Source organism: Cuculus canorus, chromosome Z (genome assembly GCF_017976375.1).
Source record: "Cuculus canorus isolate bCucCan1 chromosome Z, bCucCan1.pri, whole genome shotgun sequence".
NCBI classification, from domain to species: Eukaryota; Metazoa; Chordata; class Aves; order Cuculiformes; family Cuculidae; genus Cuculus; species Cuculus canorus.
Window position 1 is genome coordinate 47,212,341 of NC_071441.1, and position 15,528 is coordinate 47,227,868.

Genomic DNA, 15,528 nt, shown 5'->3' on the forward strand with positions numbered 1-15,528 from the left:
ACTGAAACTTGAATGTTGCCAGGCTGGGGCATCTTCCACCTCTCTGAGCAACCTGTTCCAGTGTTTCACCACCCTCAGCCTAAAAAATTTCTCCCTAATATCTAGTCTAAACCTCTCCTCTGTTACTTTAAAACCATTACCCCTTGTCCTGTTACTACAGGACCTGCTAAAAAGTTTTTCCCCATCTTTCTTATAAGCTCTCTTTAAGTACTGAAAGGCTGCAATAAGGTCTCTGTGGAAGCTTCTCTTCTCCAAGCTGAACAACCCCAACTCTCTCAGCCTTTCTTCATAGGGTAGGTGTTCCAGGCCTTTGGGCATTTTTGTGACACTTCTCTGGACCTGCTCCAACAGACCTGTGTCTTTCCTGTGCTGAGGGCTCCAGAGCTGGACACAGCACTCCAAGTATGGTCTCATCAGAGCCGGGTAGAGGGGTAGAATCACCACTCCTTACCTGCTGGCCATGCATCTTCTAATGCAGTGCAGGCTATGGTTGGCTCTCTGGGCTGCAAGCACACATTGTGCTTGCAATAGGTCATTGTCTTACTTCTTTCCTTCTTTGTCTTCTAGTTTGGATAGTAGATCTAAATTATTAATTTTTAGGCATATCAACTATTCAAGATGTATTTTTGGTCACCAAATTTGCAGAATTTCTTTGGAGCACAAAACTTAAAGGTGGATGCCTTGAAAGAGTGTTTGCAGTCTCATCTCAACTCGTGCAAGCATTTGTCAAACCTCAGCTTTGATTATCCACAATTTCTCTGCAGACATTTGACAAATGCCTCTTTGGGCAGACTTTCACTGCTTTTATTTTAACAGTCATTGCTAAATTTTTAAATTTTTATCTTTCTTCCCCATCTTTTGAACTCACTTTTAAAATCTTTCTTTTAGCTGAAAAAGAATTCTGAGTTCACTCAATTTCTGTTCAGCTCTCATAAAAGAAATTTATATGAAGTATTAAAATTCTAGTTTTCAGTGTGCATGAAATAGTCATTGTTTCTGAAGGTCCATGCTTTTTTTTTTGCGCAGGTTTTCTCTAAATTTGGATCTGTCTTGAAGATTGTCACCTTCACTAAGAATAATCAGTTCCAAGTTTTGCTTCAGTATGCTGAGCCAATGCATGCATATTATGCCAAAATGGTAAGTGTAGTGTATTGAACTTGATTTATGGATTTTTGTTTTGTTTTGGGTTTTGCTTGTTTTCCTTTTCTCTGAGGTAAATGGGGATTATTATGGATAACTTTATGACTTCTCATCATTCTAACGTTCTTCTTGCATATGAATAACTTTGACATTCCTCATTAGTTAAGGCACTAATATTCTGTCATCAACTGCAAACGTAAATCTATAGCACACATCCTAAGACCTGCATGAGTCTACCAAAACAAAAATTGGAGCTCCCGGTAGTGATGAGTGATGATAGTTCTAGTTGACCAAAAAGTCTTTTGCCTTTCAAACTAAATGGAATATTTTTCAGTGAGGTTCAGTACTAAGATTAATGTAGTTAAATGCCCAGTGATTAGATGAATGTTGCATGTTTTACTGGTTTGAATCTCAGGCAGAAATTTATAGTAATTGATGAAGAAGTAAAAGTTTATAGTAATTGATGAAGTTTATAGTAATTGATGAAGAAGTAAAACGTCTTGCTTTCAAGCTACTTGTACCCAGGTTTTTAAAATGCATGTTCTTAGTAATGATGAAAGGCTCACCTACATTTTCTGTGGTGGGTCAGCCTTGGCTGGCTGCCAGACACCCACCAGTATGCTCTCAATCCCCTTCCCCAGTAGGATAGGGGAGAAATTAAGATAAAAAACTTGTGGGTCAAGGTAAGGACAGAGAGATTGCTTGCCAATTGCTGTCACAGCCTTAAAAGACTTGACTTAAGGAAGACCAATTTAATGGATTAACAATTAAAAATAGAGTAGGATAGTGAGCAGGGGGGAAAAGGAAAAGTAAAAACACTTTCCCCACACCTTTACTCCTCCTTTCAAGGCTCAGCTTCAATCCCAATCCTTCTGCCTCCTCCCCCTGTCTGGCGCTGGAGGAGGATGGGGAATGAGGTTTCTGGTCACTTCATAACACGTGGTTTCTGCTGCTTCTTTTCACACTGTTCTTTTACTTCAGTGTGAGTTCTCCACATGAGATACAGTCCTTCACAAACTGCTCCAATATGGGTCCCTCCCACGGCCTGCAGGTGGGTGTCTGCTCTACTACAGACCTTCGTGGGCTGCAGGGGGGACTATGCTGCATCACAGTGATCTCAAAGGGAATCTTTGTTCTGGTGCCTGGACTACCTCCTCCTCCCCCTCATTCTCTGACCTTGGTGTCTGTAGAATTGTTTTTCTCTCCCAGCTGCTGTGCAGTGTTTTTTTACCTTTCTTAAACATGTTATCACAGAGGCGCCAGCAGTGTTCTGACTGACTCTGCTTTGGGCATTGGCAGATCTGTTTTGGTGCCAGCTGGAGCTCACTCCAGCACAGGGCAGCCTCTGGTCTTTTCTCATAGAGGCATAGCAATCCCCCCACTACCAAAACCTTCCTGTGTAAATCAAATACATTTTTTTTCAAAGCAACTTGTAGAATGTTTCCTCATAATAGATAAGCATTTTAATTTCTAGAAAATTATGCTAATTTCCTCAGTGGTGAGTAGTTTGATAATTAAATATTAGTAGCTGAGACCTCAAAGATTTGTGCAGAATGGACAGCAGTGTTACAAGTCATCATGTCATAATATTTGAACTGTGAAGTTAAAAATAAAGACAGAAGGTAAAATACTTACTTAAAATTAAGCCTGAGACACTTTGTATTTCTTTTTAACCTGTGTGGTCACCTCAATATTAGTAAATAATTAGAATCAAATTGAGAGTTCTCATAGAAGGTAGATAGTAGAATAGATTCTGCTAAGCATTAAGTGGTAATTAGCATTTAGTTTTTTCAAAAAATTGCAAAAAGACCAGAGTGTATGGAAATTTTACTGTACTTTTGTTATGGAAGTTGACTTTATTCTCAGCTTTGGAATTAAAGGCACAGAATGTTTATCTATTGCTACTTGCACTTTAGTCCAGTAAATTCACTATCTGTTGTAGAGATTAAATATATACTGGACATGAGTAAAAGTAGTTGGGATTTTGGCCTGTTTGTTAGCAATAAAATCTTTTCTGAAAGAATAGTATAAATAATAAATTTTACCTTGTTAAGGTTTCACAGAAATTATGACTTCGGTCTAGATTACACTAAACAATAACAAGTATCTTTTAGTGGAGTGTTTTTTTTCACCTTCACCTGTCATGATTCTTTCATGACTGGCATAGGCAGAAAATACTACTTCAGTGACCATTCTAGGCATAGCTGCTCTTAAGAGTAGATTCTATAGAATCCTTCAGGTTAGGAAAGATCGTTAATATCATTGAGTCCAACCGTAAGCCTAGCACTGACAAGTCAACCACTAAGCTGTAGATGTGGTGATTACCTTAAGGCATGGTGACTCAACTACTTTCCTGGGCAGCCACTTCCCATGGCGCAGCTTTCTTTCATCCTTTCCTTTCATCCTATAATTTTTTGCTTGGGAAAAGAGACCAACACCTGTGTTGCTACAACCTTTCAGGTAGTTGTGGAGGGTGATAAGGTCACACCTCAGCACAAGCACAGTTCCCTCAGCCTCTCCTTATAGGAACAGGGCTTCAGATGTTTCACCAGCTTATGTAAGGGACAGTTCTGTGTAGTGAAAATCACCAAATGAATATTGCTCCTAGCATCTGATATTATGTGCTGAGTGGGAGACAAGTAAGACTAGAATCACAGGTAGAAAGACAAATCATGCTTAAAGCTATGTTGTGTCGGTTGGCGGAAGATGACATAGTACTAATTAGTGGACTACACCAGAATGCTACACAGAATGTTTTGTTATTGATAGTGGTCATATACTTGTCGACTTGGTGGCTAAAAGCGGCATCTTGAAAACAGAAGATGAATTTCTATTTGGATGCAATTGCAAGGTGAAAGTAAAATAAACGTACAGTAGTGGCTGCCTCTGTGTTTTGTCACTGAAAAAGGAGTAATTTTTTTTCAGGCTCTGGATGGCCAAAATATCTACGCTACGTGCTGCACTCTGCGTATCGATTTCTCTAAGTTAACTAGCCTTAAGGTAAGGTACAACAATGACAAAAGTAGAGATTTCACTCGCCTTGACCTTCCTTCTGGTGATATCCAGCCAGTTCTGGACCCCTCCATAGCTGCGTTTGGTAAGAAACTTTCACTTTTAGTGATAAATACGCCATAAGATCATTGTGCTTTTTATGTTGCATTTATGTTCTGGCTCCGTAAGTTCACAGAAGGGTACATTTTGTGTACAGTTCAGTTTGTTAGGTCTAGTAAAGTTTGTATGAAAGCAGAGAATCCTACTCAAGGTTAATGTGTATCTGAAACTAACATGAAGAATGCTCTTGGGCAAATTCAGAGTGTTGTCAAAAAGCTGCATTTATAAAATGCTCTGTAATTGTATCATTGGTACAGATAGTATAATAAATGCTGCCTGTCAGAATGGTCAGTGGCAGTCACCCAAAATTGACAGTGTTTACCTAAAACTGTTTTGTTTTGGTTTTGATGTAAAAGATACTGCACTATAAACAATCTTTTTTTTAATGTTTTGCATTTAAAGAGTTCCCTCACTGAGTGAGCATAAGCAGAGAAACATTTATTTGCTTGCTTTGAAAGCTAGCTGATAGCCATGAAGCAAATGATTTTACACATAAAAAATGCAAAAAGAATTCCAGCTTTTTCTACATTAGCTCTGCTTGACAATTTTTACACGCCTTATTTCGGTATCAGTGTGCAACATGCAGGTCTCATTTGGCAGAATAAAATTGGCTTATCTATGTCTTCATTAATGTTTCTATTACCCTTCTTGGATTGTGAATCAGTGATTAATACCTGTACTGCCAGAACTTGTCAGTATAATGGACCAGTGTGTGTATTTCAAGAACACAATGACTTGCTTTGGTCTGATAAATGCATTCGGTTGTTTGTATGGGAGACACTTTGTTGCTACAGATAAGAGGAGGTGTAATGTGATGTAGTATTCATGAATACTTGACCTGTGCTTTCTGTTTAATTTGTTAGTTTTGTAATTCATAACGGATATTTCTTATGGTATTGTATTATCTTTGTCAATAACATTTGCTAGTGAATGTAGCTATTGTAGTCAATGGTGGAGATTTGAGTAGCAAACCAGACATATTGCAAGGCTTACAGGTTGTATTTGCTGATTATACTTGTCCCATTTAAAAAAATCTAGTATGCTAACATATGAAAGAATCCATGACTCAAACTTGTATCTATCTGCCTCTCAGCACACAAGTTTATATGCTGCCCTGGATAACATTTAACTCCATATACTAATGTGAAAGTCCCTGAGCTATCTTCAAGGCTGAGACTATTTATGTTAATATTCTAAATCTGTTTAAGATTGCCAGAAGAACCATCAAAACCACTGTTTATTTCTGAAGTAATACAAGCTGGGAAAGTACATCTCCATAAAAAGGAAAACTCCAATACTTTACGCATCTCAATAGCTAGTAAAATTTATAACTTCATATTAACTGTAGTTGTTTGTGTTATTTAGCCCATATTGGTTTTAGAAATATCTAGGAAACAGTTGTATCTCTTCATTGCAGAATGTCTTTTAGTGTATTTACTTCCAGAAAATTTCTAGAACACATTTCCATTGTGTGAATAAAAACTGTTGAACATTGCACTACAGGTATCTTAACTTTAAACAGATACCAATCCATGCTGTGCTTTCCTATTCAAAGTTGTCTAAATTACATTTTGCCATGACATTTTTAAAGAGAGGCATTCAGACCAATCAGAATATTTGCCCTCAAAAGTGGCTGAAAATTGTCTTTGTAAAACATAGAATCTTGGCTTTCGCAGTGAGAGTTTTTAACCCTATCACTTTATAAAAGATGTAATCATGGACTAGAGTCAGAATAGCAACACTGGAAGCTGACTTTAATTTCTGAAGTTTTTTCTGTTTTTAGAAAACTTTAAAATCTATTTTAATTAGATGTGTCTGTTCTCGCTAGGCACCCAAAATTTCCTCTTTCCGTCGTATGCAGGGGCTGCTGGGTTTGCCCCACCCTTGGGCTTTGCTCAAGATGCTGGTAAGCTTCTATTTTCTCAAAATGTGGTGTTTGCATTTGGAGCTAGTGGACTATCTGAATACAGCTGTGTTCAGAGCTAGTTGTTCCCAGATAGAGCAGTCAGAACACAATGTTACTTTGAGTAATTCTGATTCTCTTTCTCATGTTATTTATTTATTACTTTCTGTAATTAAAAAAATCCTGATGTAGTTTATAATTTAATAAGCAATGAAATTAAATGCTAGGATAAATTCTACCTGCAAGAGAAGAAACTCCAAGCATCTGTTTTTCTAAGACCCATAATACTTCAGTGACATTCAAAGCTAAAGCAGGAGGTCTCCCCTTTTCTGGCTATAAAAGAAATAAATAGTGTTCTAGGCAACAATCTTTTCCTTTCTAGCACAAGATACACTTTTTTTCTAAATTATTTTTCTTCTCTCTTGGGCTGCAATTTATAGCCTCTTTTGCTTGGGTCTGCCTGTTGGTGTAGCTGAATATTTCTTCATCTCTGGAGGGGAGATGCTTCCTGCTTTATTGGTCAGATACAAGAAAGTATTGAATTCCTTCAAAGCATTTTTTAATTGATTTTTGTTTGTTTTTTTTTACCAAACATCACCTGCTTTTGTCTTCTAAAGTGTTTCTTCCACTCTGAGATGTCAAGTGATGCTGTTAATACCATTCCAGGTCTTTCGGTTCCAGCTGTTCCTCCAGCACTTGGTTCTCTTGCAGTCATGTCACCTGCAGTGCCTGGACAGATGACTATTCCTGGTGTTACTGGTGCTCCAGTAAATTCTGTTTTACTAGTCAGCAACCTCAACCCTGAAGTGAGTCTGAATGATGGAAACTGATGCAAATTGTACCAACTGCCAAAATTGACTCTAGCTGAAGGGACAGGGGAGGAAATCTCTATGCTGATGATATCAAAACCAGGACAGTTTTATGCTTGTTCGAGATAGTTTGCCATACTGATGGCATTTAAAAACTTCAGTCAGCAGTGAAGAGCTCCCTAACATGATTTACTTCGGAAAACCGATGTTAGCAATGTAGCTAGTAATTAGAGAAATGCCTATAGTCAGATGTGAGAAATGTTTGAAGAGGTAAACAGTCATGTATTATGACTAAACTTACTGGTTATCTCTGTTAATATGATTCCTCTGTGTGCTACTTTATCATTAGAGAAGCCAAAGAATTTATTGTTTGTTTCAAAACATGAAGAGTTAGAGAAACAGGAGGGAATAGAAAAGGAGATAAAAGCATACCAAATCAAGTACCTTTCAAAACATCAATAAGATCTTTCTTGTTTTGCAACTCTTCCTGTTTTAGAGAGGAAAAACACAGGTGCCCTTTCCTATTAATATTGCTGTAAATCCATTTGTAAAAGTTAATAAATACACATGTTCTCTTTTTATAACATGGCACAGATGTTTTTCTTACGTTGGCAGTAAAATTGCTAAGATAGTTGGATAACTTGGATAGTTATCTTTGTAGTGGGAATGACAATACTACACATTGATCTGTGCTTAATTAAAAGCAATATACATCTCTTAAAAAGAAAATTAAAATATCAGGCTTTGCCAAGTCCATGACTTAAAACATTATTCTTGACTGTCGATAAGCAGTTCTACTACAATAATGTAGAATTATTTTTGTTTTACACACTCACTAGATTCACTTAACTATAAAATTAGGAGGTTATCTTCATATTAATGAGGTGTAAAAAACAGCCAACCAGTTTCTTTGGTCTTTAAGTAATTGCTCTGTTTTTATTTTTGCACTAATAACTGAACTCCACAGTAAGCATCAAAAGAAACAGCTGCAGATTAGGACTGTAAGACGTGTCAAATTTTCTCTGATTTGTCAATATATTTTATCAGAAAATTTCAGATTATTGCTGTGGAAGTGCTTTCTGCAGCTGATTATTAAAGATGTTTCTCAGAGTCTTAAAAATGTCTTTTTTTTAAGAATAAGCATATGCGAAGCATAGATCAAAGCTATTTTTAGCACATTGCTGCTTTACTTAGTATTAACCATATCTTCGAAGTTGTCATGTAGAATTTTTTGCTGAAATGCATGATACAATGTAGATGCATTAAATAACACTCAACTTTTAAAAAGGTGAAAGGTAAGGATGTACAAAACCATGAATTTTAGGAAATATAAATTGTTACAAATACATTCCTTGGCATGTAGCACCTGTTCTTCAGTAGTGGTTATCTGTGTATAGAAAATCTGGTTAACTGTACTTCACTTTCTGTTCCTCTCCTGTTGCAGGGCCTCATCGTGCATTTGAACATCCCTCATGTCTTTGAAATTGTCTGGGTTTGTCTCATAAAAAAACAATTCTTAGTGGAAATCATAAAATCATAGAATAGTTTGGGTTGGAAGAGACCTTAAAGATCGTCTAGTTCCAACACCACTGCCAAGGGCAGGGACACCTCCCACTAGATCAGGCTGCCCAAGGCCCCATCCAACCTGGCCTTGAATACCTCCAGGGATGGGGCATCCACAACTTCCGTTGGCAACCTGTGCCAGTGCCTCGCCATTCTCATGGTTAAGAAATTCCTGCTTATGTCAAGCCTAAATCTGCCCGTCTCCAGTTTATACCAATTGTCCTTAGTCCTGTCACTACAAGCCTTTGTGAACCGTCCCTCCCCAGCTTTCTTGTAGCCCCTTTCAGGTACTGGAAGGTCGCTATAAGATCTCCCCAGAGCCTTCTCTTCTCCAGGCTGAACAACCCCAACTCTCTCAGCCTGTCCTCATAGGGAAGGTGCTCCAGCCCTTTGATCATCTTTGTAGCCCTCCTCTGGACCTGTTCCAACAGCTCCATATCTGTCTTATGTTGAGGATTCCAGAACTGGACACAATACTCCAGATGAGGTCTCACAAGAGAGGAATAGAGGGGCAGAATCACCTCCCTTGACCTGCTGACCACGCTTCTTTTGATGCAGCCCAGGATACAGTTGGCCTTCTGGGATGCAAGCGCACATTGCCGGCTCATGTTGAGCTTCTCATCAACCAGCACCCCCAAGTCCTTCTCTGCAGGGCTGCTCTCAAGCACGTCATCTCCCATCCTGTACTGAAATTTGGGATTGCCCTGACCTACGTGTAGGATCTTGGCTTTGTTGAGCCTTATGATGTTCTCACAGGCCCACTCCTCCAGTCTGTTCAGGTCCCTCTGGATGACATCTCATCCTTCCAGTGTGGCAGCTACACCACTGAGATTGGTGTCATCTGCAAACTTGCTGAGGGTGCACTTGATCTTACTGTCCGTATCATTGATATTAAACAGCACCGGTCCCAGTACGGACCCCTGAGGGTCACCACTTGTCACGGATCTCCATCTGGACATCGAGCCATTGACTCCTACTGTCTGAATACGACCATCCAACCAGTTTCTTATCCACCAAACAATCCACCTATCAAATCCATATCTCTCCAATTTCTGGAGAGGGGTGTTGTGGGGAACTGTGTCAAAGGCTTTAGAGAAGTCGAGGTAGAATACATCTATTGGTTTACCTATGTCCACTGTGGCAGTTACCCCATCATGGAAAGCCACTAAGTTGGTCATACAGGATTTGCTCCTGGTGAAGCCATGCTGGCTGTCATTAATCACCCCCCTGCCCTCCATGTGGTTTAGCATAGCTTCTAGGAGGATCCATTCCATGATCTTCCCAGGCACAGAGGTAAGGCTGACAGGTCGATTGTTCCCAGGGTCGTCTTTTCTATGCTTTTTAGAAATGGGCACAACATTACCCTTCTTCCAGTCGCCAGGGTCTTCTGACTGCTGTGACTTATTTGAATTCAAATACCATGGAGAGTGGCTTGGCAACCATATCAGCCAATTCCCTCTAGACTCTCCATGCATCTTATCAGGTTCCATAGACTTATAAATGTTCAGGTTCCTCAGATGGTCACGGACTTGATCCCTCTCAACAGTGAGAGGGGGCTGTACTCCTCTGCTCCCTATCTTGTTGTCCATTGAAGTAGGAGGTGTGGGAAGGAGAGTGGTTATCAGTGAAGACTGAGGCAAAAAAGTTAAGTACCTAAGCCTTCTCCTCATCTCTTGATATGAGATCACCATTTTCATCCATGAGTTGGGGTATGTTCTCTTTAACCTTCCTTTTCTGACTGACGTACCTGTAGAAGCCCTTCGTGTTGGTCTTCACTTCCCTTGCCAAGTTCAGTTTTAGCTGTGCCTTGGCCTTCCTGACCCCATCCCTACACAACTGTGCAGCATCCCTATGCTCTTTCCAGGTTCCCTGTCTCTGCTTGCACTGCCTGTGCTGTTCCCTCTTCTTCTTTAGTTTGACCAGCAGGTCTCTACTCATCCACACTGACCTCTTCCCTCCACTGCCCCATTTCCTACATCTGGGGACTGAGCGCTTTTGTGCCTTATGGAAAGCATCCTTAGATGTTTGGCAGCTCTGTTGTGCTCCTTTGTCCCCAAGGACCATGTCCCAGGGGGTCCTACTGGGTAACTCCTTGAAGAGCTGGAAGTCTGCTTTCCTGAAATTTAGGGTCCTGACTATACTCCTTGCCTGTCCCATATTCCTCAGGACCTTGAACTCCACCAGTGCCTGATTACTGCAGCCCAGGCTGCTTCCAATCCTAGTGTAACCGATGAGTTCATCAGGTCCAGTATTGCATCCCCTTGGGTGGGGGTCTCTATCAGCTGGACTAAGAAATTATCTTCAATGCACTCTTAAGAGTCTCCTGGATTGCCTACAGCTTGCCGTGCTACTTTTCCAGCATATATCAGGGCGATTAAAGTCTCTGAGTAGGATGAGAGCTTGCAAGCCTGAAGCCTTCTGTGGCTGGAGGAGGAAGACTTCATCAGTTGGCTCTCCTTGATCAGGTGGCCTGTGGTATACACCAACCACAAGGTTCGTGTTGGTTCCTCTGTCTTTAATTCTGACCCTGAAGCTTTTAATCTGTTTGTGGCTACTCTTCACATTCTATCCCTTCCCTGAGATAGAGGGTAACGCCTCCACCCCTCCTTCCCAATCTGTCTCTTCTGAACAGCCTGTAGCCATTCATAGCCACACTCCAGTCATGGGTTTCATCCCACCACGTTTCCATGATGGCAACTAGATCATAGTTTTCTAGTAGCATGGTAGCTTCCAGCTCCTCCTCCTTGTTACCCAGGCTTCATGCATTTGTGTAGAAGCACTTCAGCTGGGCTGCCAGTCACATGACCTTCCTAGGGACCCTTGATTGCCTACAAGGTGTTCTGGAGAAGTATTCTCCCTGACACCTGACATATGTCCTCCTGCTGCTTGTCATAGCCAAGCCTGATGTTATTCCCCCTCCCCATTCACATCTAGTTTAAAGCATGATCAATGAGCCCAGCAAGCTCCTGGGCAAAGACCATCCTTCCCCTCTGAGAAACGTGGCTCCCATCTGATACCTGTAGTCCTGGTGTCATGTAGGCCATCCCATTACCAAAAAAACTAAATTTGTTGTGGTGACACCAGCCACAGAGCTGTGTATTAATTGACTGGACCCGTCTGAGCTTTGCGATGTCACCACCAGTAACTGGAAGGAGGAAAGAAAAAAATCACTTGGGCCCCAGATTCATTCACTAGTCGTCCCAAGGCCCTATAATCTCTTTTGATCCCCTTTGGGCTTCATACTGCTGCTTCATCACCCCCTCACACATGGAGCAATCTCATTTGGTTAAGAAATTTCTTTAAGTAAGCTCTGTGCTGAATATTTGCACTAGATGGATACACTCCAGAAACATTTAAATTTTTACATTGATAATAATTGTTCCTTGTCAGAAACTACTGATGATGTCATGGTTACATACAGACATGGGAACAAAACTAAAGACAAAATGAACATGTTTTGAATCAACTGGTTTTAGTTTTGTAGGTGTTGTTGGCTGTTTAGAAAATACAAAGGAGTTATTGAATGCTGTTTCCTATTTCTTGTTTAGCAAATATTTTTGATTTTGCAGGGAATGAACTACTAGGTTGGAAAGAATAAGTTCAAATAATTAAGCAATTAGCTTGTTTACGTATTTTATCTGCACATAGCAAATGTATATTAACAAGAGTGCTATATAGTGTAGATATGACGAGGAGTGGCTTTTGGAGATACAGGTTTATGTGTTAGTGTGCAGTATGTCTTACATTCTTTTTGTTTACTGTACACTTATGGAATTGATTTCATTATCTGCATGGCTTTAAAAATAATAAATTTTTTCATTTAAACAGGTCATCACACCATATGGGCTTTTCATCTTATTTGGTAAGATATGTCAAATGTACTTGAGAAACGACAGGGCTAGGCTTTATTTATCTGACACATGCTGGTTAATGCAAGCTCTATTATTTTGTCCTTGTCTAGAAATCATGCAAAAGAATGCACTGGTTTTAAAATGACAGTAATTTGAGTCAGTGCTTGTAGGACATAGGTACCAAAAAAGCAAACTGGTTACAGTGTCAGAAGAATTCCAGTGTGTGGTCCGATTCATCTACTACAAAGAATGGGAAAGGAAAGTAAGATCAAAAAAACCAAAGATTGCATCAGAGGAAATTAAGGGCAGAATTGGCATCATGTACATTAGTTACAGAGGACAATGTATGTTGGCATGATATTTTAATATACCTCTGTTAAGAGAACTTTAACATAGTTATGCTATTTAAAAGCTGAACATACAGTTTTAAGACTAAAATCTTGTTTTCTTTCCCCCATTCTGAGCCTCAGAAAATAATACACAAACTTTAAAACTTTCCTTTGTATTAGTGTTCTAGCAAACCTGCTTAATGAGGAGATTATTCTTTGTAACACTGATGTTAATCAAAAGAAAAGGATTTGCCCTGGTGCTGTTTGTAGTAATGCTGTGGTCAAATTTTCTTTATGGATTTCTGTAGGTGTGTATGGTGATGTGCATCGTGTGAAGATCATGTTTAAGAAAAAAGAAAAAGCTTTGGTTCAGATGGCAGATGCAGTCCAGGCTCAAATAGGTACTCATTTTTAAGGCACAAACTTACATGTTTCAGACTACCGTGAGTGTGATATAGATGAGGAATTTGCCATCTGTCAGTGACAAACATAAATTAAATCCATCATTGTGATGCTTTACTACATACAAATTTTTCCTTGTATATGTTGGTAACAATCTGTTTGCTTTTATGTAAGCAAATATTTGACTACAGTAATTTTTGAAAAAATCTTGTGAATCTCAGTCTAGCAAATGTTAGAATTAAAATATTCCTGTATTATCTAATTAATACAGCATGCAATTTTCCTGTAGTTTTTCCAATATCTAGCTTTTCAAGTATAATCAATTCCTTTTTATTGAAATGTTGTTTTGCATTTTTGTTGTATTCAGACTGAAGGTGATATAACATCCTTATGCTTGTTTCAAATATAATGTTGTGACATAGCTGACCTGGTAAACGTGGAAGTTGTGATTTAAATTTAGAATGTGAAATCTGACACTAAATAGAAGACACTATTTGAAGAATCCTTTTTTTTTCCCCCTTCCTTTCTTTCTTCTTCAAATTGTATTTCCTCTGGTTAGCTATCAACTATTTGAATGGACAGAGGCTTTATGGAAGGGTCCTCCATACTACTTTTTCAAAACACCAAATAGTTCAACTTCCTCGTGAGGGACATGAGGACCAAGGTCTCACAAAGGACTATAGCAATAGCCCTTTACATCGCTATAAGAAGCCTGGCTCTAAGAACTTCCAAAATATCTTTCCTCCATCTGCCACCCTTCATCTCTCCAATATCCCGTGAGTATCTACATTTCTGATCTTCTTAGAAAGATGATGGGTTTTAGGTTGTTTTCTTGAGTTACAAAGTCTGACATCAGCTTTAAATTTCCCTGGCCTTTTAGAGTTGCCTGAGAATTTGGTTTATTCTGCTGTGTAATTAACAATAAGTGAATCTTTGGCCTGTAATTTTTTCATCGTTAGCGAAGAGGATAACTAGTTGAATGCCTTTATGAGTTTTAATACAGTTTACCTTTTCTTGAGAATATGCTTTGGTTTTTCAGATAGTAAGTCCTGTGTCATAAATTTTTGCAAAGATTAAAGACACTTTTTTGAGATAATGTAATGGAGTTATCAGTATATCAAATTAATTGTTGACATCACTATTTAATGTAGATACCATTTTTTAATAATTCAAACACCTTTTAAAGAATCGTTTGTACAGAATTCAGACCTCTTTAATCACAGGTAGTTGTTTTTAAAAAAATATTAAGCAGCATGTTCTTTATAACTGAAGCAATTGTTTTTCTTATCTTGAATGTTATTGACAACATGTGGAGTGACAGGCTTCTTTTATTTGGCAGCTGTGGATGGAGGGAAAAGGGAAAACTTTGGAATTTTGTCCAAATAAGGAAAAAAAAAAAGAGAGATCCTAGGAAAATGGCTTTTTGAGGGAAATAGAAAACTTTCAAAATTGAAAATATTTGAGGTGCACTAGCAATAAATACAAGATGAAAGATGACGGTACTGGTTAACCTCTTAAGTGATTTTTATGTAATCTGAATTTAACTGAGAAAGGAATGGGGGAAGATAAAAAGTGGTAGAACGTATCTGAAATATTTTTGTAGCATACTGTGGTGCTAAATCTTACTGCCAAAGCCAGTATGTTTTGGCTAAAGTATTGGCAGAGCTTGAGCTAATGGAGGTAGATCTGACTGTTCAAACTTAGTTTAGAAGTTAGAACTGAGATTTTGATACTGTTAGAGAACTCTGTGCTCTTTTACAAATTGAGTGGGGTTTTTTTGGTGTTTGATTGTTTATTTTAAATAGGCCTTCTGCTACTGTTGATAATCTGAAGAACCTTTTTACAAGTACTGGATCTACTGTGAAAGCCTTCAAATTTTTCCAGTAAGTTCTTTTGTAAAAATGTTGAGCAAGCTTTCATCCTGGAAGATGGCTAATTGTTATTTTGGGAAATTCCATGTGTGCGTAACCATTTGCATATATCTAGGCAAAAGCTCTACAGCTATGACATTTTTTTATGATAATTCTAATTTTAAATTTTAAATCAGATACTGTGCTAGCATAATTAAATGAAAAACATTCAGCCTTTTGACAAATACCACGTGTTCAAAGGAAGATACGTTTAAGGAAAGTAAGTACTTGCTTCTTTAAAAAGTCACACAAACTGTGTATTTGTAAATACAATGAATCTGATCTAACATTCGTTAAGGTTGCTTGGCGGCATTACTTTACCATTATTTCAGCATTATTTTACCTGCTTGAATAATCCCTTATATATGGACAATACAAGTGTTTCTTAGAGGCCTTCAAGCCTTCTTTTTTACTCTGTTTTCTGAAGTGTAGTTTATTGGATGAATGACATGGCTGTAGGTCATCGATGTGCAAAATTTCAATAGTTTTGTTATTTCCTCATTTTAACAA

At 38.7% G+C, this 15,528-nt stretch overlaps 1 protein-coding gene across 9 annotated transcripts in view; it reads left to right on the forward strand.

Annotated features, from left to right (window-relative positions):
- PTBP3 (polypyrimidine tract binding protein 3) overlaps positions 1-15,528 on the forward strand; it is a 63,730-nt gene that overhangs the window by 41,550 nt on the left and 6,652 nt on the right. For all 9 annotated transcript variants that reach the window (XR_008447790.1, XM_054054258.1, XM_054054260.1 and 6 more), the window contains 8 exons: positions 1,027-1,137; positions 4,066-4,237; positions 6,080-6,157; positions 6,821-6,960; positions 12,355-12,388; positions 13,015-13,107; positions 13,668-13,884; positions 14,914-14,991. Coding sequence is in view for 8 of the 9 variants with exons in the window: in XM_054054258.1 (XP_053910233.1) it covers positions 1,027-1,137; positions 4,066-4,237; positions 6,080-6,157; positions 6,821-6,960; positions 12,355-12,388; positions 13,015-13,107; positions 13,668-13,884; positions 14,914-14,991 (923 nt within the window). In the remaining variant the exon portion in view is untranslated. The remainder of the gene's footprint in view (positions 1-1,026; positions 1,138-4,065; positions 4,238-6,079; positions 6,158-6,820; positions 6,961-12,354; positions 12,389-13,014; positions 13,108-13,667; positions 13,885-14,913; positions 14,992-15,528) is intronic.